Genomic DNA, 23,259 nt, shown 5'->3' with positions numbered 1-23,259 from the left:
CTGAATCCTGTTGACTCAGTCAGCATAAAATGCCATGTCACCATGGTAACAGAGGATGCTGTGTAAAGGGTTATGGAGACGAGACTATTCACCAGCAACAGCATCATTGCGGGATCAATCACATCAGTTTTGTGATTATTACTGAAAGAGAGAGAGAGAGAGAGAGAGAGAGAGAGAGAGAGAGAGAGAGAGAGACTACCGGATGTCCCATCTGATTTTGTGCACCATAACCATGCACTGCCAAAGCTTGGGCTACTATAGGTCACGTTGGAGCTTCTTCATGTTATGTAACTGCGTTGAAACACACTGTTAGTAATTACCAAACGCCTGCTAAATCTAATATCAATCATACGTGGAATTTAAAGCTATAAAAAAGCTGTTTGATTCCAAAACTCCCTCAATGCGTTTGCGCCAGCTGCCAGCAGCACCAGTCTCCAAAGTTGCATAACATTTTAGTCACATTTACGGGGATAGATCAAAAGCGACAGACCTCACAGCAAATCTAAAACCTTGTGATATCATATTGTACGGTTATTGTGATTGTTCTTTTTTTAAAATCAGATGGAGGAGTGTATCTCCACTCCACCCATATTACGACATCTGGCAGAGCATCTGGAGGAGGATGGACGAGCGCCTACCTGTCCGCAGGTTGAAGGAGAGCCGGGCTTCAACCAGATAGGGGGTGTCGCTCTTGGAGCGGAGTCTCCGGATCAGTCGGCGGTCTGTGCTGCTGTCTGGAGTGGTCGCCATCAATTTGAACCAGTGTTCAGTGGTGACTGCTGGCCGACTGGGGCAGACGACGCCAAACCGCGGCCACTCGCACTCTGACTGGGGAGGTAGAGGCAGAGAGAGAGAGATCGAGAGAGAGAGAGAGACACAGAGAGAGAGAGAGAGAGACAGAGAGAGAGAGAGAGAGACAGAGAGAGCATGGATACAGAGAAAAATTACTGAAAGTATCAAAAATGGCCAACATTGTATGGTTTAAAGCAGCCTGGGATTTATTTTTTGTAGGATTCAAGACTATTTCTTATCATCAAAATGAATGCTGTAAATCAATAAAAAATACGATCAATTACACGTTTTTAACAATATTTTGGGCTGTGACAAATGATTTTGAATATTTCCATCAAACTAGCCTGGATTTTGGTGAAGATGCGAATGAAAGAAAAGATTCATTTTCGAGGCTGAAATCATTTTCTTTTAATTTCCGGCCGACTAGACTAGCCTCACTGCTGCCCTCTACTGGTTACCCGCAGTTCTCCATTTACAAGCTAAATCTACGCATGGTGTCCAGGAGCAGGGACGCGATTAATTGTTCATATTTTTTTATTTATTTGTTTCTATTATTAATAAATGACTCAGTTATTTTGCCACCACACAGAAACGATAAAATAATTTTAAGTCCTGACATCCCATGACACACTTCTACCTGTTACTTTTCTATTAGCTGATCAACAGCTTCAGATTCAGAAAACTTGATTACAGTTGGTCACAAAACAACAACACAACAACATAATTTGGTGAGGAAGAGTGGTGGAACCGTCTTTACATCCTGGACTTAGCAGTGATTACCTTGTAAAAGATGTGTAGTATATTTATATGATTGCACTGAGAAGTACTTTTGCAAGTATTGTGGTATGTACAGATAGTTACTGTGAATGACCAGCGATGGAACTTCATCTACAAGAAAAAGAAAACAAAAGCTTTTATAATAATGATACATAATTGGAGGAATAAAAAGAGAATAAAAATACTCCAAAAAAAACCGTAACATGCCATAACATAAAGATGAGTTTTCAGGCGACTTGACTGCTTACATCCGGCGCATTCTCCGAATCAAAAATCAAAAGAGTATATACAGACTACAAGCACAAGAACAGATGGAATAAGATCAAAATGAAAAAGAAGGGCAGCAGATTTTGATAGGAATGAGCAGCCTACAATTCCGTGGCATGTTTTGCTGCTGTTTATTTGGGACAAATCTGTGCTGTCCCAAAAGAAGATATTAGCATACTTATGCTGCATAGCTGCAGCACACAAATACTATAAAATTACCAAAAGTACAAGACTCCAGTGGCAATGTGAGGTTTTGTCTGAATAAATATGTAATTTTGTTTGTTTTGGTCTGACTGTGTTTGTGTGTGTGTGTGTGTGTGTGTGTGTGTGTGTGAGTGTGTGCATGTGTGCATGCGTGCGTGTGTGGGAGAGAGAGAGAGAGAGTAATAATAGCCTTATTAGAACTTTGTGAACACATCCTTTCTAAACAATAGTACGTTTTATAGTATATCTTTCTTTTTTACAGTGAAAACAATTTCTATTTTTATTCTATTCTTGTACATGTATATTTTTTGTATGAAAAACTTGCTTTGACAATGTAATGTATGTTTCCCATGTCATTAAAGCCTTTTGAATTGAATTTAAATGAATTGAGTGTGTGTGTATATGTGTGTGTGTGTGTGCGTGTGTGTGTGTGTGTGTGAGAGAGAGAGAGAGAGAGAGAGAGAGAGAGAGAGCGCTTTATTGTGGCAAAGAGCTTGTTTTTATGTTTATGTATCCTGGCTGCAGAGTAGCTTTCTCCACTTGTCGTTGGCGGCAGCCACCATGTGATTAACTGGTGACCCTGCAGCCACAAGCACTTATAACGTCATAAATAGACCACTTATTGTGTGTGCCTCTCTAAAATACAAACAAACGTATCTTTTATATTGAAGATGAAAAAAGAAATACGAGCTAAACCTCGCAGTAATTTGAAAGATGAATGAATCAGCCTGAATGAATCACACTTACGGCAGTCTACCAGCAGATGGCAGCCTAAAACACGCTTTTCCCTCTTTTTCAACCTCAGTTTGTCCACACGATTTACGACATTGTGATACGTTTACGGCTCCCACGTTAACTGGTGATAGAAGTAAACAAGCAACCTCCGCGTCCTTTTGAGAGCCGAAGGTGTTAAAAGTGGAACGTTAAGCGAGGTAAGTGAGCAAATTAGTGACAAAAGTTCATTCAAATGCCCATTGACTGGACACGTCTTCCTCTGGAGCAACATGAGCCACAACTACAAAGTTAGAACATGCTTTTGTTCCGGGTTTGTGTGCCAGTGAGGTTTACTAAAGGTAGCGTTCATCTCGCTTGCTAGCAGTAAGTGCAGCTGAGCAGTTTGTAAAGGACATCTGATATTAACTTTCACACCGTGTAGTTCTGTTTGCCTTTAATTGAAAACAGTTAATGTTAAGACAAACATTAAAAGCAGGGCAGCATCTGTAAATGATTTCTTGTACCCTCCATCGGCTTTGGGAAGACACTGTTCTGCTTTAGTTTGGGCAGCCTGTAAAACCTGTTGCGACACATTTGTTCGAGCTGCTCGGACGCACCCAAACTGTTTTTTTTTTTGTGTGGTAACGCTTTGTCTTTGGAAGGCATTGCCATTATGTTTTATTTTTTAAACTGTTGTGTACATTTCTTCAGCGTACAGAGAAAAAAAATCCAACCTCTGTACCTTTGGACTGAGTTGACATCGCTGCAATTGCACAACTGACAGCCTGAAATGTTGTAATTCTAAGGACATACATTAAAAAAAAAATCCATATTATTTAATGGAATTGCACCCATATTAATTGACAAAAAAACATATTCTCCTTTTAATTACTTTCTCCCGAGCAAAGAAGTTTGCTAAATCTTTAAACTGTTCTGTAGCAGAACTGCATCAATTTGTATCTAATGGGCAAGTGGATTTTTTTTGTCCAATTGCACCCTTCTGAGATTTGAAAATTGCAGTTGTCTGTATTGCAGTTGAGATTAAATCTCAATTAATTACGCAGCCATATTTGCACCTGACTCAATTTTACTTTTTAATAGTAAAATTGAGCATTTAGCTTCCAGAAGACAGGAAACAGACCTAGGATGCAAGGCTGTGGGGATACTTGGTTTTTTTCAACGGGAGAAATTTAAGACGTCAAGCATTTCTTTCCAAAAAAAATTAAAAAATGAGAGAGATAGTGTAATTTTTCTCCACATGACATTTTGCCTGTTCATGTGGAATACTGGCATCAAGACCATGAAGTAGATGGATAATGAACGGCTGGATTACCCTCTTGTACTGTCATATTTATGTTCACTGGTATAGACAGCTGGTGCAGGTTTTCTAAATCTCTGGTGGATCATCATGCTCCCACATTTTTCACCCACATGGTCACATTTATCTGTCCTCTTCAAGCACAGGGACAATGTTGCTCCAACAGCGAGCGGCTGTTGCACTTGGTCTTCGGATGTGTTCCAGTCACGTGACCAGAGGACCTGTGATGGACACAGCCAGACCCAGCTCAGGTAACAGCAAACTAGGCTTGCTGGGCTTCATAGGAGTATGAAGTGTTGCCCTGTTTTAAATGTTGGATATCAGCCAGTCTGTGCTGAAAAAGACTGGGGGGGGGGAGGGGGGTGCAGCCAGCCACCCACCCTGCTGAAGAAACTAGTTGTGGATCCAATGATGTCATTCTTTCAGTCAACAACCAAAGCTTGTGTTTAGAGTTGAATCCGCTCAAAGAAGTTCAAGCAATCTAGTGATGTGCTGCCCTCCGTTGATGCAAAGCACCAGCTTCAAGATAGCACCTTTCAAACATTTCTACTTCTTAAAGATTTCTTCATTTCCTTTGTATTGAGATCAGCCATCAAAGGTGTTGCACTATTCAGGGGGAGCGCGTCGCCGACCTCACTAATGCTGCTGACCTACTCAAAACCTGTACGAGCACCACAGACTGACCAGCGATGCCTCGTGTGTGATGTCATCATTCCTACAGGATCCCATAGGCCTCGGTGCACAGATCATGGGAGGAGTTCTTTCCTGGTGTGCACCTCTATGAACAATGTTCCGAGGAGGGAATTCTGAACACTTGCCAGTCAGTGGAACTGTATAGCCAATGCGACGAATCCCAGTGGCTTCATTAATATTGATTTGTAGACTATAATCTAGGCCACCGATTCCTTTCATGCCAATCAGAGGTGACTGTGGTCAGATCGACTCATGCTTCAGCGATGGAACAGCGATGATGAAAAGTCTGTTCACGCATGCACACGGTTGGCTGCTTGTCTTTCTGGCTGCAGTGTTCCATTTTGCTTTGTGAAGGTTTATAGTTTGTTCCTCTTGAGTGAAACATGCAGCTTTCCATGTTTGCAGTTGGTTATCTAGTATCAATGCTGGCTGTAACACGCTCACAAACATGTTGGGAAACGCTTGGTTTACTTAACCAGTTGATAACCATTGTTGTGGAACTGCTTATCTCTGACTGAGGTTGTTTGGGTTTGTCAACTCAGGCAACTTGAAAGTACCTTGGATATGCAGTCGAGACTTCTGGTTACTTATCTCCTAAAATGTCTTTTATTGGTTAATAGTAAAAGTTCACATACTAAATTTAAAAAAAACAGCGTGTTTGTTTTTCCTCTGACCTGTCTAGACATGTCTGAATTCCGTAAGGCCTTCTCCAAGGCCAAACACATAGCCCTCATCACGGGTGCCGGTGTGAGCGCAGAGAGTGGAGTACCAACTTTTAGGGGACCAAATGAGAAATGGAGGACATGGCAGTCCCAGGTACTGACACGTACTTTCACGGCTGCATTATTGCATTTGTTCTCATTTGATTTATGTCACTGTTTTGTGTTTGTTGCCATTGCCAATTGCTTTGCTCTGGCACAGGTGCATTATATTATATTTAATTTCATGAATCTGCTGCATTTTTTTGTTTTTTTTTGCTCTATGTTACACAGAGTATCTTAATAACTCCTTGGACTGATTTCAGTTGAGTGAATATGCTGTATAATATAAGTAATAATCCATCTCCCTGTGTTTCATAGCCTGCCTTTTGATTCTTTGCTCTGAGAATATATTTTTTTATTGATAGCCTCTGTACTTTAAACAAATATGTTTTCATGTCAATGCCTCCCCAGGACCTGGCTACTCCCGAGGCTTTCTCCCGCAACCCGTCACGGGTCTGGGAGTTCTACCATTACAGAAGAGAGCTGGCGTTGAGCAAAAAGCCCAGTTCTGTTCATCTGGCTATCGCGGAGTGTGAGTCCCGGCTGAGAAAGCAGGGACGCTCCGTTGTTGTCATCACCCAGTGCATTGACGACCTGCTCCAACAGGCTGGGTCCAAACATGTGCTGAAGATTCATGGTAAGGGGGGGTGATGATATGACTGCCTAGAACAGGCTTAGTAAGGATGCATGAAGTCCTGATGGGAAACTATGACAGCATCGCCGTTGTGGTTTTACTGGGATATGGAAACCTTTTCTGATTTATAGTAGTTTGTCTCTAAAACTCGCATCCCATGAGATCAGAGTTGGTCACCAATTAAATGTCACTGATCCAAATCCCAAATGTGTGTTGACTTTTAAATCCCATCTATTGAGGACACATGTTTGTCTGTATTTGAGATGTTTGGTGTGTCTGCTTTAACGTCACATCGTAATACCCAGCGTAGGCAGTCGAGGACTTGCCCAACATGAGAAGACCCTACTGTTAGCAGCGTCTGGGGACTAGATGACTCTGTTCTTTGACGTCACAAATGAAAAACAGCTGTTTTTGTGTGTGTGTGTGTGTGCGTGCGTGCGTGCGCGTGTGTAACGGCAGGCAGTCTGATGGAGACGCGGTGTGTGAGTTGTGGACACGTGACGGTAAACAAGCGAAGCCCCATATGTGCTGCCCTGAAGGGCAAAGGGTAAGAGGCAGCACCTGTAGAGTGTAAACACACCAGATTTGTTGTCGTATCATTCCAGTTTGACCCTTAGTGTGCTTTTTTACCCTCTTGTTATGTTCGTGTGTAGAGCACCTGACCCAGATGTTGCTGATGCCCAGATTCCTGTGGATAAACTGCCAAGGTAAGATTACTTTCACTTCATATCAGCGGGACAGATTTATTAAGTCCTTTGTACAGTTCTGCTGGGAACTGGAGGAAATGTGGTAGGTTGTTGTGGTTTTTGTAGTGGCAGTGTGGGTTTTCCTCAAGCCTGGGTTGTCTACCAGAGGCTTGAGGGATTAGAAGCTTCTATACTGTATATTAGGGCCCTCTCATACCCGCCTTCCTTGGTTTGGACCTTCTGACTTTTATTTATGATCCAAACCATAACTGCTGGGAAAGCTCCCCTGGACCAGACAACCAGACCACGGTCCTGCTGATAAAGTTGGGACATCAGAAACAGACCAAATGCAGGAAGTGAACTATAAAACATTCATTTAACTGGCTCACACGGCTTATAAACATGAATAAAAGATGATTAAATACTGCATTGTACTTCGATTTATAAGACGCACAGGTCCTTTTAATAAGGACAGTAGAAATTGAAATGGAGATGTGATCGTAGGAGTTTTGGAGTTGGAGGTGAGTAGGTTAATAACATGACTTGCACGTAAATGCGGCAAAAAAGTTGAAAAGCTCTGACTTAAATATCCTCCTGTGATTTGAAGGTGCATGGAGGATGGAGCCGGTAGGGTTGAAGTTGTGGAGATTACATACTGTCTTTATGCCAGCGTTGGTTTCTCCCAAATTCAAAAACACCCAACATAGATTAATACTCCTATCAGTGCTCCTGACCAGGGCGCCGGCAGGAAGAGTTGATCCCACAGTGCTGCACACGGTCAGTTCTATCTGTGTCCTGTGATAACAAAGGCATGGTCGGCAGGAGGCAGGTACAAGAGTATCAGCTCATGATTCAAGGAGTTTAGTCTTCCACGATAACCTCTCTTTTTCTACTGCCTCAGGCACTCACTTAGCAGGGGACCCTCTTTGCGATGAACGATGAACTAGGGATGTTCCTTTTTTCCATTCTGGCTCTGACACTCCCTCACCCTCTTACCTTACATTGTTACACTGTTCAGTCTCAGGCTGCTGGACTTTGGATGCATTATGATGAGGTTTTTTTTTTTTTTTTGGTCCTAATATCTGTATTATCTTCTCCTTCAGACAGCTTATTATCCCAGCTAACTGTCTGATATCCTGTATGCCATACAGTCCATCCACCTGCCACATTATTAGGTAGCTGTCTGTCCTGTTGTGTTTGCATGGCAGGGGCTCTGCTAGCACCCCATAAATAGCCATTACTGGGCAAGGCTTTTTTTTTAGTAATGATGACATGAGCTGTAACATGTATGAGAGTTCTGACTTTAGAGGAGCAGTCATAAAACCAGGCTGCCTGAAGAAAAATAAGAGTAAGAACAACTTTGAACAATAGATAATTAAAAAGCATCAAATAATATCAGTAAAAAGGCTATTATAAGTAAGCCTTTTGGTTTAAATAAAAGTCTTTGAATAAGATACTAATGTAATGCACCAGAGGTGATGAAGTCACTATGTCCACTTGGGGGCAGTGGTGTGCTACAAACATTTTATCCTCCTCTCCCTCTGAAAAATGAGATCCACATATGAGGTTGAGATTTGTTGAGTATTCACACTGTAAGGGAACTGACATATAGAACTTGAACCTTAAAAATAACACAACATGATCATGGTTTTATGCTTTTTGTTTATATATCTGACCCTTAGTTTAAGTGCATTTGTAGTTTACTGCATGTATTATTCTCTCCAAACATGCTCCCGGTTCTTGTCATTTGTGCAAGTTTAACCACTCGCTATGGGCAGAAACATGAATTAAAGGTTACTACACAATTTGCATTTGACCATTTCATCTTCCCTCTGACTGCATGCCGTTGTGTGTGTCTTTTGTAGCCAGTTGTATTGTAATTGTGTAAAACTTTGCTGCTGTATCAAGGTGTCGCGAAACTGACTGCCGAGGTCTGTTGAGGCCTAATGTCGTGTTTTTCGGGGAGACGTTGGACTCTCACATCCTGACCAAGGTGGAGAAAGAGCTGGAGACCTGTGATCTTTGTCTGGTGGTAAGTTGAGCATTAATGTTTATAGCATAAAGTATATACTTTTACTGTTTAGTACTTAAAAATGACCAAAAATTAAAAACGACTTTTGTGGGAAATACTTTTATTTGCCATCTTCCCCAGTGCCAGACAAGAATTTGGGTACTCTTAATCTCCTCTGTGTGTGCTAGTTAGCTTAGCGCAATGAATGGTAGCGGATGGAAATTGTTAGCACACCTCAGTCAAAAGTCATCAAATACAGTTTTCTTCAAAATGGTCATTTTCTGCAATAACACTAGCATTGTACTTAACATTCCCTATGAAATATAAAACCAAGAAACATGTTATTTTGCAATTAGTTACAGGAACTAGAATGACTTTCCTGACCAGCGACAAAACAAACATTTGTTTTAGACTTCAAGAGCACTGGCTGCCTGTTATCATGGACAGCTTTGTCAGAGAGGATGAGGAGGATTACTCCTGCACAAACCAAGAGCCTGAACCTATTTGATAACCTTTAATGGAGCTACATTATGCTAAAACTTTCCATCCACTTCCATTCATTGTGCTAAGCTAACTCACAGTCAGGTGTGCGCATTCTAATTAACACACAGAGGAGAGAAGGGTATCTATCTTCTTGTCAAGTCCTGTGGAAGATGGCAGATGATTAAGTTAACCAAAAAAATTTGGTTTGTTTCTTTTAATTTAATATAGATTTTGTTCAGAATATCTCAAGAAGCGCGTCAGATTGAAAATGCTGTATGGTGGATTTAATGTTAACACTGTTGTAACCGCCCCCTGTTGTGAACCTGCAGGTGGGCACATCTTCAATTGTCTACCCAGCAGCCATGTTTGGCCCTCAGGTGGCATCCAGAGGCATTCCAGTGGCAGAATTCAACACACAACCAACACCAAAAACTGAATACTTCACGTAAGTATTGAAAGAGATAAAACACTGTATTACACCTGTTTGGTTTTATGTCAAATACTCCACGCTCCTTCATAGTATTTGAAGCCGTGAATTAATGAGTAGGTTCTTTTAATGTGTCCAAACTTTACACACACACACAAAAAAAACAACCCTGATCTTGTTTTTTTGTTTTGTTTTGTTTTTTTTGTATCTTTGTGTGTGATGTGGCGCAGGTTCCATTTTCAGGGTCCATGTGGAACTACGCTCCCTCCAGCTTTGGCGCGACACGAGTCAGAGGTTATTTAACATTCTCAGGATAAACGTACCACCACCAAACAGTGGCTTCTCCTTCAGTCGATAGCAGTTCAAAGCATATTGTGTTTCTAAGCATGTCAAATTCAAAATGTTTACTTAGAAATCTATTCTGATGCATAGTAGAGGCAGTGTTGTATATAACTTAGCTTCATGGTCGGTCAATACTTGAATATACAGCTTCATGAAACTGGAAATGGGTATGTACTATGTATTTGCTGTGTAGGTTTAATATGAATCTATGCAACTTGATATAAGAAAGGAAATGCATTATGTATGTTGTTTGCCAAGGAAAGTATCTCAATTTTTTTTTTTAACATATGGAATGTATTTGGGGCTTGTGAGGAATCACTAGCTGTGCTGCACAGCGGGGAGAATCCTTCCCTTCTCCTCTTAATGAACGGATCCATCATCTTGTGCCTTTCAACCTTGACCAAATGCTCGCTTTAAACCAGAGCAGCAATGTTACAGAGATTTAACATAGTGTTTCTATCTCATATACTCTTTGACTGTTTATTATAATGTCAGTGTGGTTGCGCGTCATGGTTTATTCATGATACGTTTATTACATTTTTAACAATTGAAATGCCTGTTTCTTTTGGTACATGGAATTTCTAGACAGGAAAGGAATGGAACATAATAATATAGTAGCTGACTATCATTTCATACGCTGGTAAACCCTAAGCAGACTTTCTAAAATAAAAAAAGTACCTTGTCAAATCAGCCAATGGAATCATCCAGATGATTAAAACACTACATTTACATTTGTGTTGCTGATTTCTCTCAGGGATTGTTGTGGTGTTATTCTGTTGTTCTGCTTTTTTCTTTTTAATACCTCAGTGTAATCTTTCAGTCAGGAAGCAAAGCATAATGGTTATTCATAACTCCTTGCATCTATTGTGTATCTCTTGTAACTGTCAATCACTCAGGCTTGCAAAGACTTTAATGTTTCAAGAGGTACACAGTAGATACAAATAGCCCCTGGGAGTTGCTTCTTGTCTGAAAGACTAAACCGTGGAAGAACTTTTCATGAATGAAGTTGATTATTTTTAGTCCAAAATGGACTGTAGTACCAGAAACAGTTGGTCCACATCGGTGACACTGGACACTTGCTGCAAAAATACCTGGCTGCCCAAGGGCTTCGGTCAACAATTAGCATTCGAATCAAATCCCTCAGTTGTCGTGAAGTATCATCACCCTTTAATACATCGTGCATCATCATTGCTGTGATTAGATTTCCTCATTTCCTCTTCTATTACTGCTGCTTCCCTTCAAGGAGAGGAAAGTCCCTGTTGTCATTAGTGGAAAAAGAACATGGTGACACTTAGGAGGAATTCCCTTCCTCTGATACTGTCAGTAATAATAATAATAATGATAAATTATCTCTTCAGGGCATCACCATATATATCCTTCTGTTATTTTGGAAGTACTTGACCACTAGGGGGCTTAGCTGCCTGCTTACAAACTATACATACACCTACATAAATGCATATTATTCAGCAAAATGTACCATTATGCAATTTAGATTTTAAATCACCAACTAACTATCCTGTAAAATGCACAATTGCTTCAATAACCCCTCCATGCTCCTCACTCATTGCATAACAAGTTTATTATTACATTTTAATTAACTTCTAAACCTTTTTCTCTCAGTAAAGCTGTTAAGTAACCCAAGTGAAACAACATTTCAAATGTGTTAGCATCAAACAACAGACAGCTGGCATGCCTGCTGTGGATCCTGTGATACCGGCCTGCCACCTGCTGACCAACGCTTCATGTCATGTGACTAACTTTTCTGGCTGAAAGAACTGCGATGAATCCTCAAGCATAGATATTATTACACATATATTAAGATGTCGAATGCGTGCGTGCGTTCCCCGTGTATGCGAACTGGCGTCAGATCAAAGCAGGTCAGGCTGGGTGAGTAACTGTGAACATTGCAGATAAACAGCAGCTTTACAGTTACACAGAGCTTGTTGATGTCCATGAGGCATGACATTCTGTTGATTTAGGAGTTCCATTGGAGTAATAACAGTCGTTATGGTCCTGTTCCATTTAGCTGGGCCAAGGCCCTGCTGCTCTGACTGGAATTGCTGGGACACAAAATAGAACAGGACCATAATTATTAGGCTGCTGTAAAGTGTAAACTAAATCTGTTTTTTGTTTTGAAATTTGCGGTGTCTAATTCAAGTTTAAAATTTCAGTTTAATATTTTAATTTTGGTGGGGTATTAACCAGTATCAGTATGCATTTGTGGTCAAAAAAGCGTAGCTACAACTCGACAGATCATCATTCCAGATGATTTTTTTTTTTTCCCACTGTGACAAACAAGCCACCAAGTCATCAAACATCACGCCCCCTTACAATAACCTGAGTTTTTCTCCTTCAGTAGCCTGGAAATGAAAATACCCTGGTGGATGGCGCGCATAAAAACAAATGCAAGGACTTCGAGTTTCCTGAAAACCCTTGTGATGCGTTAAGGGGCGACAAGTCTGGATGGCTCGTTGAGTCACAAGATGAGAAAAAGTGTGGCAAAATCAAAATGACGGGGTCTTCTCATTTCACAGTTCATGTACATCAGGGACCCCAATATATATACAGTATATGCATAAGCAATAAAAGGGAATTTTTCCTGATATGACACCTTTAACGGATGGATATGACATTACAATCAACAACTGTCAAATACACTTTTCAAGCAGCAAGCTAACAATGTAAAAATAGAAGTTTATTTACAACTTTAGTAAAACAACCCCGAACACTTCAGTACAGAAGCACAGTAGAATATTTCTAAATGTCTTTCTATATTGTTATTTTTGAATTAAAATTTTGAAAAAAACAAAACTTCAACAGCTTCCGATATATGCAAAACCTATTAGTTTAAAAAGCAATGTTTTATTGAAAGGAAATGGAAAGAGATGTAAATGTACTTTTGTAAATTAATGATCTAATTTATGGATATATCTGCAACTTTAATTGCAGTCTAGCAGAGGTGCAATTTTAGATGACATATGTTCACATTTATATTCTCTTAGTATGGTACTACTATTTCTTGGCATGTCCGTATTAGACTGAATTTGTCTTGTTTTGCTGCCCTTTTGACATGTCCTTCATGCCAAACACCAGATGTTTCTCAGCTCCGGAGCTTTGACAATAGCTCTTTAAAAAGTTAAGGTTCATCATGAAAGCAACAAAGCTCATGAGGGCCCAGCTATTTACTATCTGTGGCATCTGTTAATTCATAATACTTCGTGGAAGACCGGGGCTTCTCTCATGTGCATGCAGTGCGCGCACGCACACACACACTCACACACACACACACACACACACACACACACACACAGTACAATCCCCTCATGGTCCCCTTTTCCTGACCTTTCCCTGAACCGTGTATGTTTAAAGGACTTGGCGATGATAACAAATCTTTACAGTTAATCCCTCTGTTGCCATGAGAACCTCCCCACCCCCCTTTTAATTTTGGACCTGATGAAATCTTCATATTCCCTCACTGAAACGAACAACAATAACAGAAAAGATAACATTTTTTGGTCCATCTCTCTCTCCTTCCCCACGTCCTATCTATACATCTACATCGTGCTGATGCTGCCGCTTCCAGCCTGATTGTGAGAGCGAGTTGTTGTTTCAGAACGGCTAAGATGTGGGCTCAGGTGCAGGCTAATCTGCTCCAGCTCTGCACTAATTAGGATCAAGGCTTGCGGCCACTTTCTCCTGGTTATTGATCACTGGCCCTGCCTGGCCTAGAGGAGTGTTTGGCTCCTGTGAGTGTGACACGGGAGCACACATGAGAGGGAGCTCTCGCCTCCACGCCTGCTCAATCTTGTTTGTGTCTTTTAAATTCAATATCAGTTCCGATTCAACATAAGGCCTCTCCGAGTGTTGTTGAGTGTCCGCCATCAGGCCTCGGCTCTGTTTGTGTCTTTGTTACATCAGTAGTCTTTAACCGACCTGATGCGACCCACTCAGTATTCATGGTTCTAGGTGTCTGGTCAGTAGCAGTCCAAGCATCTCCATCTGTCCTGCTTGTGCAGGGTCAGTGGTTTCAGGGGCCCTGGGTTGTTTGGTCTTAGAAGTCTCACTTTGATCTCAGGGCTCTGATTTATCTCTTATTTCCTCCTGAGGATCTCCCTACATGCCCCGATCACAGGGTCCTGAATGTCTGTGACAATCTGACTTTGTTTCAGTAATTCTGTCTGTCATTTTTTACCTCTGACAGCTTTGATCACTAAATACTGACATTAAAGCTATTCACAATGTTGTCTCCCTAATCCTAACCCATCCGACACTCTCAGCCCCGATCTCAGCACTGCACTTCCTGGAATGGGCTGAGATTCCACGTGGCGCGTCACGGGAGCAGCCGTAGTGGGAGGGGTTTAGACAGACATACACCCAGGAACCTGCAGATACACACTCACACGTTACTTCCTTCAGATTACTTGAGCTATCAGAGGCTTTAAGAGGATTTCACTGGGGGGGGGTTACACCACCTGAATCCCGTACACTTGATGGCATGTGATACATTCTAAACCGACAGACAGACAGACACACACACACACACACACACACACGAAACAGGCGCACTTATTACCTTTTGTCATTACCAGTAAGCTTTTGACTTCGCTGCTTCATTCTCTAGCAAACGCGGTTCTTGGAAGTTCTCCCGAGCTCCTCAGTTCCTGTCAATAAAATTCAGAGAATGACACGTTGAAATAAATTACCATATGAACAGCGCAGCCTCACCTTTGGGTTCGTTAGCCATGCTGATTTTAGAGACAGATTGGGCGAGTTGTTGTTGTCAGCTGAGTCCCACAAACATGGAGGTTGATAAGCAAAAGGTTGCAGTCAGCTTGCTGTCATTGAAGAAACCTGGATAATATCGTGTGTATTGTTTAGCATCAGAGAGATGTGGTGGCAGGATTACAATTGAGGGAGAATGGTTCAGTGCTGGTTTTTTTTGTTTTGTTTTTTTTAGAGACGGTGCCTGGAAACAAAGAGAGGAAGTTAGAATTTTCCCTCATATTGGAGAACAAAAGTGTGTCAGACAATGTGGATTTTTTTTAATGTATTTTTTTGCTTCGTACCTGATATTATTACTCTTTCGATAACGTCTTCTCAAGAACACACCCTCGTTTCAACTCATCAGCAACGTTACTGACACATGAATGTTGGTACAACAACATCTTCTCAGCTTTTCAAACTACTGTCCAAATGTGTTGACCTTGTTGCCATTAAACTTCCATCAACAGATAAACTGCATCTCAATCATGGATTCTGGGGTTAACATTGCTTCTACATCTGTCTGTCTGGGTGTGGAGATGTGGTTTGAAGAGCAGACCGATCATTCTGTGTGCTGAATAAAGGATAAGCTTGTGGATTTTTTTTCCCTGAGTCCAGTTTTGATTTTGTAATTATGTGTGTATTATGTTTTCAGACATGACAAATGGGGTTCTGCTGGTTCTTCCTCGGGGCAAGAACTGGACTAATTTCTTTGTAAGTTTATGTGAAAAATTGCTAACTTGTGGCTATATTTGATTTATATTTGATTTTCTATTGCGCGCATAAAAGAAAAGGAATAGATTTCCCCCCCATATTATATGTGTGTGTGTGTGTGAGTGTATATATATATATATATACACATATATATATACATATATATATATATATACATATATACACACACACACACACACACACACACACACATATATATATATATATATATATAAGCTCCTGTTCTCCATCTTGTGTGTGTATTTGTGTGTGAAGTGTATTTCCTTCACACATTTTAATTAAGGCTGACATTAGCTAATTCACAAAATGCCTCACATTTCCTCTTGGGTCCGTCTTGGCTGTTTCATTTGCTGGTGTTGATCCAATGTGTCTGTGATTATAAAACCAGCCACGCTTCAACCACATCTGGACGCTGGTGGGATCCTCACAGATGATCACTTGATGACAGCGAGCGTAAAGCGCCATGTACACAGAAGCTGCAGCTCTGCAACATTCTCTTTTGGTATGCTCTGCCCCCCCCCCCCCCCCCCATTTAACTCAAAACCATTTGGTGTGATCTGTTTTCCAGTTTAAAACACATTCTTCCAGTGGGAAAATGAATAGATATGAGGCATTTTTCTGACGCTGCTCTATTTACAGGAAAAGCCAACATCTGACCAAAGGCTGTCTTATGAAACAAATTTGAGTTTAAGATCAGCTGCATGCTATAGATCAGCTTTTAGAAAGCGGCTATACAAGTGACATGTGGCGGAGAAGATTTTAATTGCTGCGGATAGCGCGCACTGTTGAGTCATCAAGCTGTTATTCAACTCTGCAATGTAAATATGTCAAATACATAATCAGCTGTTTTACATCATTTTCCCTGTTCAGCTGTTTTTTTTTTAAATGTCTTTTGAGTGAGAGGGATTTTTGTACGATGAAAGAGCAAGAGACAGAAATAGAAGAGACAGACCGAGAGAGGAAGTGGAGATGCTTTTCAGTGGAGAGGTGCACGGCAGGAAGCAGGTTGCGCTCTCCTTGTCTGATGCCCTTGGTGTGTGTAGCTTTGTGGCGTGAACTCCCCTAAGACCTCTCTTTGTTCTCAGGAGATGAGGACTGGCGGAGTGTGACCATGCACTTACACCTGAAGCCATCAAAAGCAGAGGGAATAACACTTTAATACAGTATAATGCCCCTGCTCTCGCTTCCCAATGTTTACGGATACAAACAGGTCGAGAGGTCGTCGCGGGATTGTGAACACCTTCAAACAAATGCAAAAAAACAAATGTCATTCGACAAATCTAACCGAAGAGAGACATGAATAGTCATTTGAATCCATGTGAATGTCAGATCTCGGAATGCACTGTTTGACATTTGCATCAAAGGAATGTGAGATTAAACTGAAAAACAGCATTGCTCATTATTGAGCTTAATTTGGGGAGCTGCTGCTCAGGGAGTCTGATAAGGCGATGACACAGAATCGATGCCAGATTAACTCCACTCTGGTCAGCGGACTAGAAATGATGACATTGTTTTGTTTCATTTGCATATGACCTTCTCTCTACAGTATGTCAAACACAGGTTGTTGTTTGTTTTGGTCTGTGTGTCTGCTAGTTGGAAATAAAAATGTGGATGAGACAGAATTTTCGGCCTAAAAGCAACGTGTCCTACATGCTGTGTCCCACATCTTTTCCTCGGAGGAGCAGAGACAGATAGCACAGGGGAGTGAGAGTAACCGCCGCTACTGGAGGTTACGGACCCTGACAAAACCTTTTGTGCGACAGCAAACGCCAGGTATGAGGAGGCTAATCAGAGGGCTGCAAATCAAGATAGTTTTAGTCATCAATTTTTTTTCATATTTCATTTAATCGCAATATTAGATTAGATTCTACATTTTCATTGCACCAAAAAACAAAGAAATGCTGAATAGATCCAATTAGCAAACTAAAACACAGCATAGACCAGAAATATACTACGTTGAAGCAATACTTCACCCAATGTGTATTTTGCCTTTAACTACTCACCGATTCGTGTCTTTAGCTCACGAAGGTGTGTTTTCCCCTCCTGTGTCACCTCTTTGGGACCCCAGAATGCAGAGGGAGCCAGCCACACACGGTATCTTTAGCTTGAAGCGAATGGAGACTGATGGCTAGCAAAAGCAAAACTGTCCGTCAACGTCCGTTGGCAAACTCAAGCACATCGTGATTTTGTAAAGTTTTGCTGTTGGTGGCAACTGTCACCATTGCCTTCGAGTAAAATATATGTAGCTGGCTCTTCCTACATTCTGGAGTCACAAAGACATAACCAAGGACAGACAAATACGCCTTTGTGAGCTTACTACACCCGTTTGCTAGCGCTGAAATACACATTTTTTTTGTGTGGAGTATCACTCTAAGGTGCAAGGATAGACAAAGGTTTTACACTAATCGCTGCAGGTTTTCTACGTGATGAACTATTGTATAAGAGAGTATTTTAAAGCTAAGTCATGTGGGTGGAGTAACATATACGGGAGAGATATTTTTATATACATGCTGCAAATCCTACAGATATGAAATTACATGAAACAGTAATTAAAGCAGAAAATCCTCACATTTGAGAAGCTTTGACTGAACAGCTTTGCTCGGTAACTGGCTTAAATGATTAACCAATTAATGCAGATACATACAAATAATCACTCCAATTCAACATCAACTCAACTGAGTTGGCTACTTTTTTGTCCTAAAACACTTTGATGTTTCTCCACTGCCGGACTAATCTTCTATTAAGCTCTTCTTCTATTTTTGTCTCAGAATTTTGGTCGGCTGCCAATTATTCTACTTCCCTGTTTCTATTTTCTATTCAACCCATCCACATCGCCCTCTCTCTCTTCCTCTCTCTCTTTGTTTATCTGTCACACTCTATCCACTCATTCAGTGGCTGATCAGTGAAAGCTTGAGAGAGAGACAGAGAGGGAGAGAGAGAGAGGACATAATGTGAGTGTCCTGCATGGTTAAGTGCTGGACTTTGGCATCCATCTGTCACTTTCTTACACCCTCACTGGTACCGGCGGGTCATGGCAATGGCAGCCTGTGACGGATGACTAATCTTCCCCTGGTAATGAATGAGACAACCACATGAATGCCAAGAGGGTGCTGCTGGTGAGGGTGGCAACACACAAATCATATGATGACTCTTATGCAAGCATGTCCCATGATGTTCCTGCCTGTGATCACTTCTTCACCGAGTGTGTGTGTGTGTGTGTGTGTGTGTGTGTGTGTGTGTGTGTGTGTGTGTGTGTGTGTGTGTGTGTGTGTGTGTGTTTGGGGGTGGGGGGTTGGAGGAAATGAATGATGGAAACATGAGTAGGTGGGGAAGAAAAAGGACATTGTGGATGTTGTGTGTCAGGCTGCTGCTGAGGGAAGGTCTGCATCCGCGCCAGTCAAGTAGCTGAGACCTCTTATCTTCACCTCATAATGCGCAGGCGTGATCCTATCTGAGCCCCGCAAAAAGCTGCTAAGTTACCATCTGAACTAGACGTCGTGTGCACCGCTCTTCACGTGGCGCTGACTTGATTTTTTTTTAAATGCAACATGCATTTGGCAGATCAAGCGGAACATGAATGTTTCTCTTGATATATCGGAACAAGGAGGTTCAACCTGTGGATAGTGTGGAGCGCGTCCGTGGCCACCGGCCAGCCTTCTATCCGGGACGCCTCCAGCCTGCTCCGCGCGTCTGACGTTTGGCTCCGGTCTGTGTCGCTGGGATCCGGTGTTCCGTTCGCCCTAAGCCGTGAGCAGATATTCAGTTTATGAATGGCACTGACATGGAGGAAGTACCGTTTCAGAAAGTCAAAACCAGGCGGAAGAGAAGTCACTGCCCATCGGTTGTCCCTTTGACCACCATCGCGTGTGAGGACGAGTTCGACTGCAAGGAGCTTGAGTCCCTCTTCCAGAACTACAACCTGAAACTGGAGCAGACGTCCACCCTCAAAGCCCTGGCTGTCCTCATCTTCATGTCCTCCACGCTGGCTGTGGTGGAGTTGCTGTCCGGCCCAAGCCTCACCATCTCCAAGGGGTCGCATCCGGTCCACTGTGTCATCTTCGTCTCCCTCTTCATCGTAACTAATGTCAAGTACCTGCAGGTGACACAGCTCCAACAGATCGTCAACCTGACGCTGCTATTCGGCTTCACCTTCTCCTTCCTCTGCTGTCCCTTCTCCCTGGGCGCGATGGGGATGGAGCCCCCGACGTCTCCAGACCAGGGCATGTGGCAGCTCATCCTGGTCACCTTCGTCGCCTACGCGCTCCTGCCTGTACGGACGCTCCTGGCGGTCGTGTTTGGAATTATGGTGTCCATCTCACATTTGATAGTGACCGCCACTTCTGTCACGGTGAAAACGCAGAAACTGTGGAGAACGGTATGTCCAGGATGTACCCAGCATGAGCACACTGTGGCTTTGGTGTTTACCTTTACCATGAACAGGCCTACAACCACCATGTCAGCAGCATCCTCCTGCACGATAGAACACACACACACACACACACACACACACACACACACACACACACACACACACACACACACACACACACACACACACACACACTTGAGTTCAGCACTATGGACAGCTCCCTGCAGCTGAAGTTGATGGGATTTGCTCAGGTTTTTCCTCAAATTTGACAAAGTGTAATCTGTCCTGCTTCCAAAACAGACAAGCTGGTTCACCTGGGCATGTAAAGGAGTAAAACCGCGAGCTGTAGAGGAGGATTCCGAATGAAAAGCGTTGCTTACGCCTTTGATGATTTGTGCTCGGACGTGACTACTGGCGAAGCCCGATTAAATCTGCACTGATTTTTATGTCGACTCAAGTTTCTCCTTCTTTGCTCACCATCAATGCCAAAGAAACTGCAGAAAATATTATGATTTATGAGCTTCTGAAAAAACTTTTTCCAATTAACAATGGGCTTCATTCATCAAGTCTTGTGTTGTGGGTTGTTTTTGTTTGTTTTTCGCCCTCCAGTTAGTAAGCAAAGACTGATGGCTATTGGTAACTCCTCTCTCCTCCTTACATCTATTGTGTTCCCCCTGCCAATCACGCGGGCTCACAAAGACTTAAATGTTACTAGAGGTACGCAATAAATGTCTGGGGCAAGGGGTTATAAATAGCCATCAGGCTCAGCTTCCTGTCTGTAAGACTAAACTGAGGGCTAAAAAGAAAAAAATCCGTGTGTGTTAGAGCGTCTTGTGTTTTTCACACGAGTATCATACAAACTTGTTTTTACACAGTTAACATCAACACCCCTATCGGCCAGTATGGGTCATCCCTAGGTCCCTTCGGCTGACAGAGAACCGAACAGGCCAGAGCTGCGGTGAGAAAAGTATAGACAGACATAGAGGAGGGTGAAGAAAAAAAATGAATGAGTGAAACAGTGTGTATGACTGTGTCCCCGGGGATATGAATCAGCCCAAAAGGAGATGGCGAGGGAATGAAGAGTGACATCCAGCCAGCGTCAGAAGTAGGGCAAGTGGAAGTGGCACAAACACACACCTCACTTTCACCACACTGTTGGCTTCCGTTACGGAAATTAGGGCAAAATTCAAGCATGTAATTCCGTGGCTAAAATAGAAATTGGCACAGCATTCTATACATTTATATCTTATTCAGTCACAATAAAGCGAACACACACTAACACACACCGAACACATTCACACACACACGTATAAACACACTCAAGTTTCCATCAGGTGTGCAGAAGGAAGATATGTCACATCAGTTAAACCCTTCAGGGGTAATGGAACATTTCTGCCTCAGTGCAACATGTGACATGAAGATTGTGCATTTCTTGGAAATTGAGATTTGATCAGTTCATCACAGCCTTGGATGATGGCGGCGTATTTGCGGAGGAGATTGTTTTCCCTCTACGTGGGCTATGAGATACCTTTGTAGCCATGTGAAGGACAGTGTTAGCGGTGTGACCAGAGATAGCTAATCCATTAAGCTTAGAGATGAGCTGTGTGGCATGACCCTGCACGGCCCAGGCCTGCTCCAACCACCCACCTAGATCCCAGGCTCTCGCTCGCCCCACCATCACCTCTCTCTCTATCTCTCTCTGTACCTGAGATTTCTTATTTCTGCAGAAGTAGGTGTGGACTGCAATAAAAAAAAAAATAGTTTACTGCATGTTCCCTGCTCTTCTATATATACACCGTAAATGTTCAATCTTAATTCTGTCAGATTTGATTGTAAGGTTAATAGCTGAGAGTAATATGACACAACAACACTGGGATTGAGTAGTAACACTGCACAAATTAAATTAAATTGGGGCCCAATCCGAAGCAAATTCCCAGCTTTAATGACTTCCCAAAGATAGGCATCCAATCCCAGGGAATTTAATGATGTTCATTAATATCAAGTGCAACAATGATGCCGATTATATGGAAGCTGTGTGTTTTCAAGCATTTAACAGCCTTCTTAATATACCTCGAAATCTAATCCTCTACAGCATCAGATCACATGAGCACCGTAATCTCTCAGACATGGCAGATATGTTATGCCACTTAACTTTGACGTGCATGTTTACTCACTCGAGGTCTTCTGAGTAACTTTGGCATCATTCGAACACGTCGATGTTTGCCAGCAGCACAAAGACAGACTCCATGCTGCCAAACTAGTCTTTTCAGAGCTCTGATTCACTGGACTGATGCCCTGAAATTACGCTGTAATTGTAGGAAGTAAAAGCACAATGAATCTATTCAAGCTTCTCTTGAGTTCATTGACTCCAGCTGTAGAGATCATTAATAATAAGTGACCCAAAGAAGACTTTAATTTTATGAATACGTAATTGTATCCCAGGGTAAAAGCCTGGTAGTGTATGGAGGTGAATCCTAAGAAGTGAAGCCAGATCACCTCAGCAAAGCGAAAGACGCGCTTGTAGACGTACGCAGTAGAGGTAACTGTTCAGGTTCATTGTTTCATAACGTACACGTGTGCACTGGTTAAAAATCAGAACCTTGGAGGGAATATTGGCATGAATTCAGATCCGTAAAACTGAGACACACACAAAAATATGCCTGTACCTCGGCGGGTGATAGGAGTTCTACTCTACGTCATTGTACTTCACTGTTAGATTTCAGCTCCTCGCCATTTTCAAACACAGACCAGTTTCTTTACATGAAAATATCCAAACCAATTTACCAAAATGCAGTTTGATTTAATTTGCACGTTATACGTTTTTAAGTTGATGTTTCAGCAAGTTTCTACTCAAGGCAGTTTCACAACATCAAACATAAAAATGGTAACTTGGAGAGACTCACTTCCGAGGTATTTGGTATTGAATGGCAAGGCACCAAAATCATTCGGAACATTTTGTTATTCTACTCACAGACAGTATAACAAGATAAAAGGACATGAAAGACACACATATGAAGATCACAGTCACACTGTCACAGCCTCTCCCACAGTAGCAGTACTGTACCGTATCAGCACTCTACTCAAGAACTTAAACAAGTTGAATTTCCTGTTTGCAGTTGGTTGCCAACACGGTGCTGTTCACCAGCGTCAACCTGTCGGGGCTCTTCGTGCGTATCCTGACGGAACGAGCCCAGAGAAAGGCCTTCCTGCAGGCTCGCAACTGCATCGAGGAGAGACTCCGCATGGAGGATGAGAATGAGAAACAGGTACAGGCACCTGTACACT

General features: G+C 42.1%; 3 protein-coding genes and 1 long non-coding RNA gene across 5 annotated transcripts in view; 3 read left to right on the top strand and 1 right to left on the bottom strand.

The window, feature by feature from the left end:
• The window catches only part of LOC147261639 (phosphatase and actin regulator 1-like), a 47,196-nt gene extending 46,368 nt beyond the window's left edge, over positions 1 to 828 (bottom strand). Inside the window, exon 1 of the mRNA XM_086203757.1 lies at positions 639 to 828. Within this exon, the coding sequence (XP_086059883.1) occupies positions 639 to 750 (112 nt within the window). The 5' untranslated portion in view covers positions 751 to 828. The remainder of the gene's footprint in view (positions 1 to 638) is intronic.
• A 2,039-nt stretch (positions 829 to 2,867) lies between these two features.
• Positions 2,868 to 10,838, top strand: LOC147261638 (NAD-dependent protein deacylase sirtuin-5, mitochondrial-like). 2 transcript variants are annotated; one of them, XM_086203759.1, is made up of 9 exons: positions 2,868 to 2,972; positions 4,219 to 4,323; positions 5,448 to 5,581; positions 5,938 to 6,163; positions 6,620 to 6,707; positions 6,814 to 6,867; positions 8,755 to 8,878; positions 9,670 to 9,785; positions 9,998 to 10,838. In XM_086203759.1, the coding sequence occupies exons 2-9, from the start codon at positions 4,224 to 4,226 to the stop codon at positions 10,068 to 10,070; spliced, it is 915 nt and encodes a 304-aa protein (XP_086059885.1). In that variant the 5' UTR covers positions 2,868 to 2,972; positions 4,219 to 4,223; the 3' UTR covers positions 10,071 to 10,838. The 2 variants fall into 2 exon arrangements, with proteins under 2 accessions (XP_086059885.1, XP_086059884.1); XM_086203758.1 differs by having other exon boundaries at positions 2,870 to 2,972; positions 4,214 to 4,323.
• Positions 10,839 to 15,523: 4,685 nt separating this feature from the next.
• On the top strand, positions 15,524 to 17,198 carry LOC147261637 (uncharacterized). The gene is made up of 3 exons (XR_015115819.1): positions 15,524 to 15,584; positions 15,994 to 16,107; positions 16,691 to 17,198. It is a non-coding gene; the product is annotated as an uncharacterized LOC147261637 (long non-coding RNA).
• Positions 17,199 to 19,000: 1,802 nt separating this feature from the next.
• LOC147261636 (adenylate cyclase type 1-like) overlaps positions 19,001 to 23,259 on the top strand; it is a 39,858-nt gene continuing 35,599 nt past the window's right edge. The window contains exons 1-2 of the mRNA XM_086203754.1: positions 19,001 to 19,980; positions 23,091 to 23,240. Coding sequence (XP_086059880.1) covers positions 19,372 to 19,980; positions 23,091 to 23,240 — 759 coding nt within the window. The 5' untranslated portion in view covers positions 19,001 to 19,371. The remainder of the gene's footprint in view (positions 19,981 to 23,090; positions 23,241 to 23,259) is intronic.

This window comes from Aulostomus chinensis, chromosome 5 (assembly GCF_037954235.1).
Source record: "Aulostomus chinensis isolate RoL2024-O1b breed Wild chromosome 5, RoL_Achi_v1.0, whole genome shotgun sequence".
In the NCBI taxonomy this organism is placed as follows: Eukaryota; Metazoa; Chordata; class Actinopteri; order Syngnathiformes; family Aulostomidae; genus Aulostomus; species Aulostomus chinensis.
This window is presented reverse-complemented; position numbering and strand designations above follow the sequence as displayed.

What these genes read in the sequence shown, in the direction of transcription:
- LOC147261638 (XM_086203759.1), top strand. Translation starts at nt 4,224, where the DNA reads ATGTTGCTCCAACAGCGAGCGGCTGTTGCACTTGGTCTTCGGATGTGT. An exon ending in ACATGTGCTGAAGATTCATG is followed by an intron (nt 6,164 to 6,619) that starts GTAAGGGGGGGT and finishes GTGTAACGGCAG; the next exon opens with GCAGTCTGATGGAGACGCGG. An exon ending in CCTGTGGATAAACTGCCAAG is followed by an intron (nt 6,868 to 8,754) that starts GTAAGATTACTT and finishes TGCTGTATCAAG; the next exon opens with GTGTCGCGAAACTGACTGCC.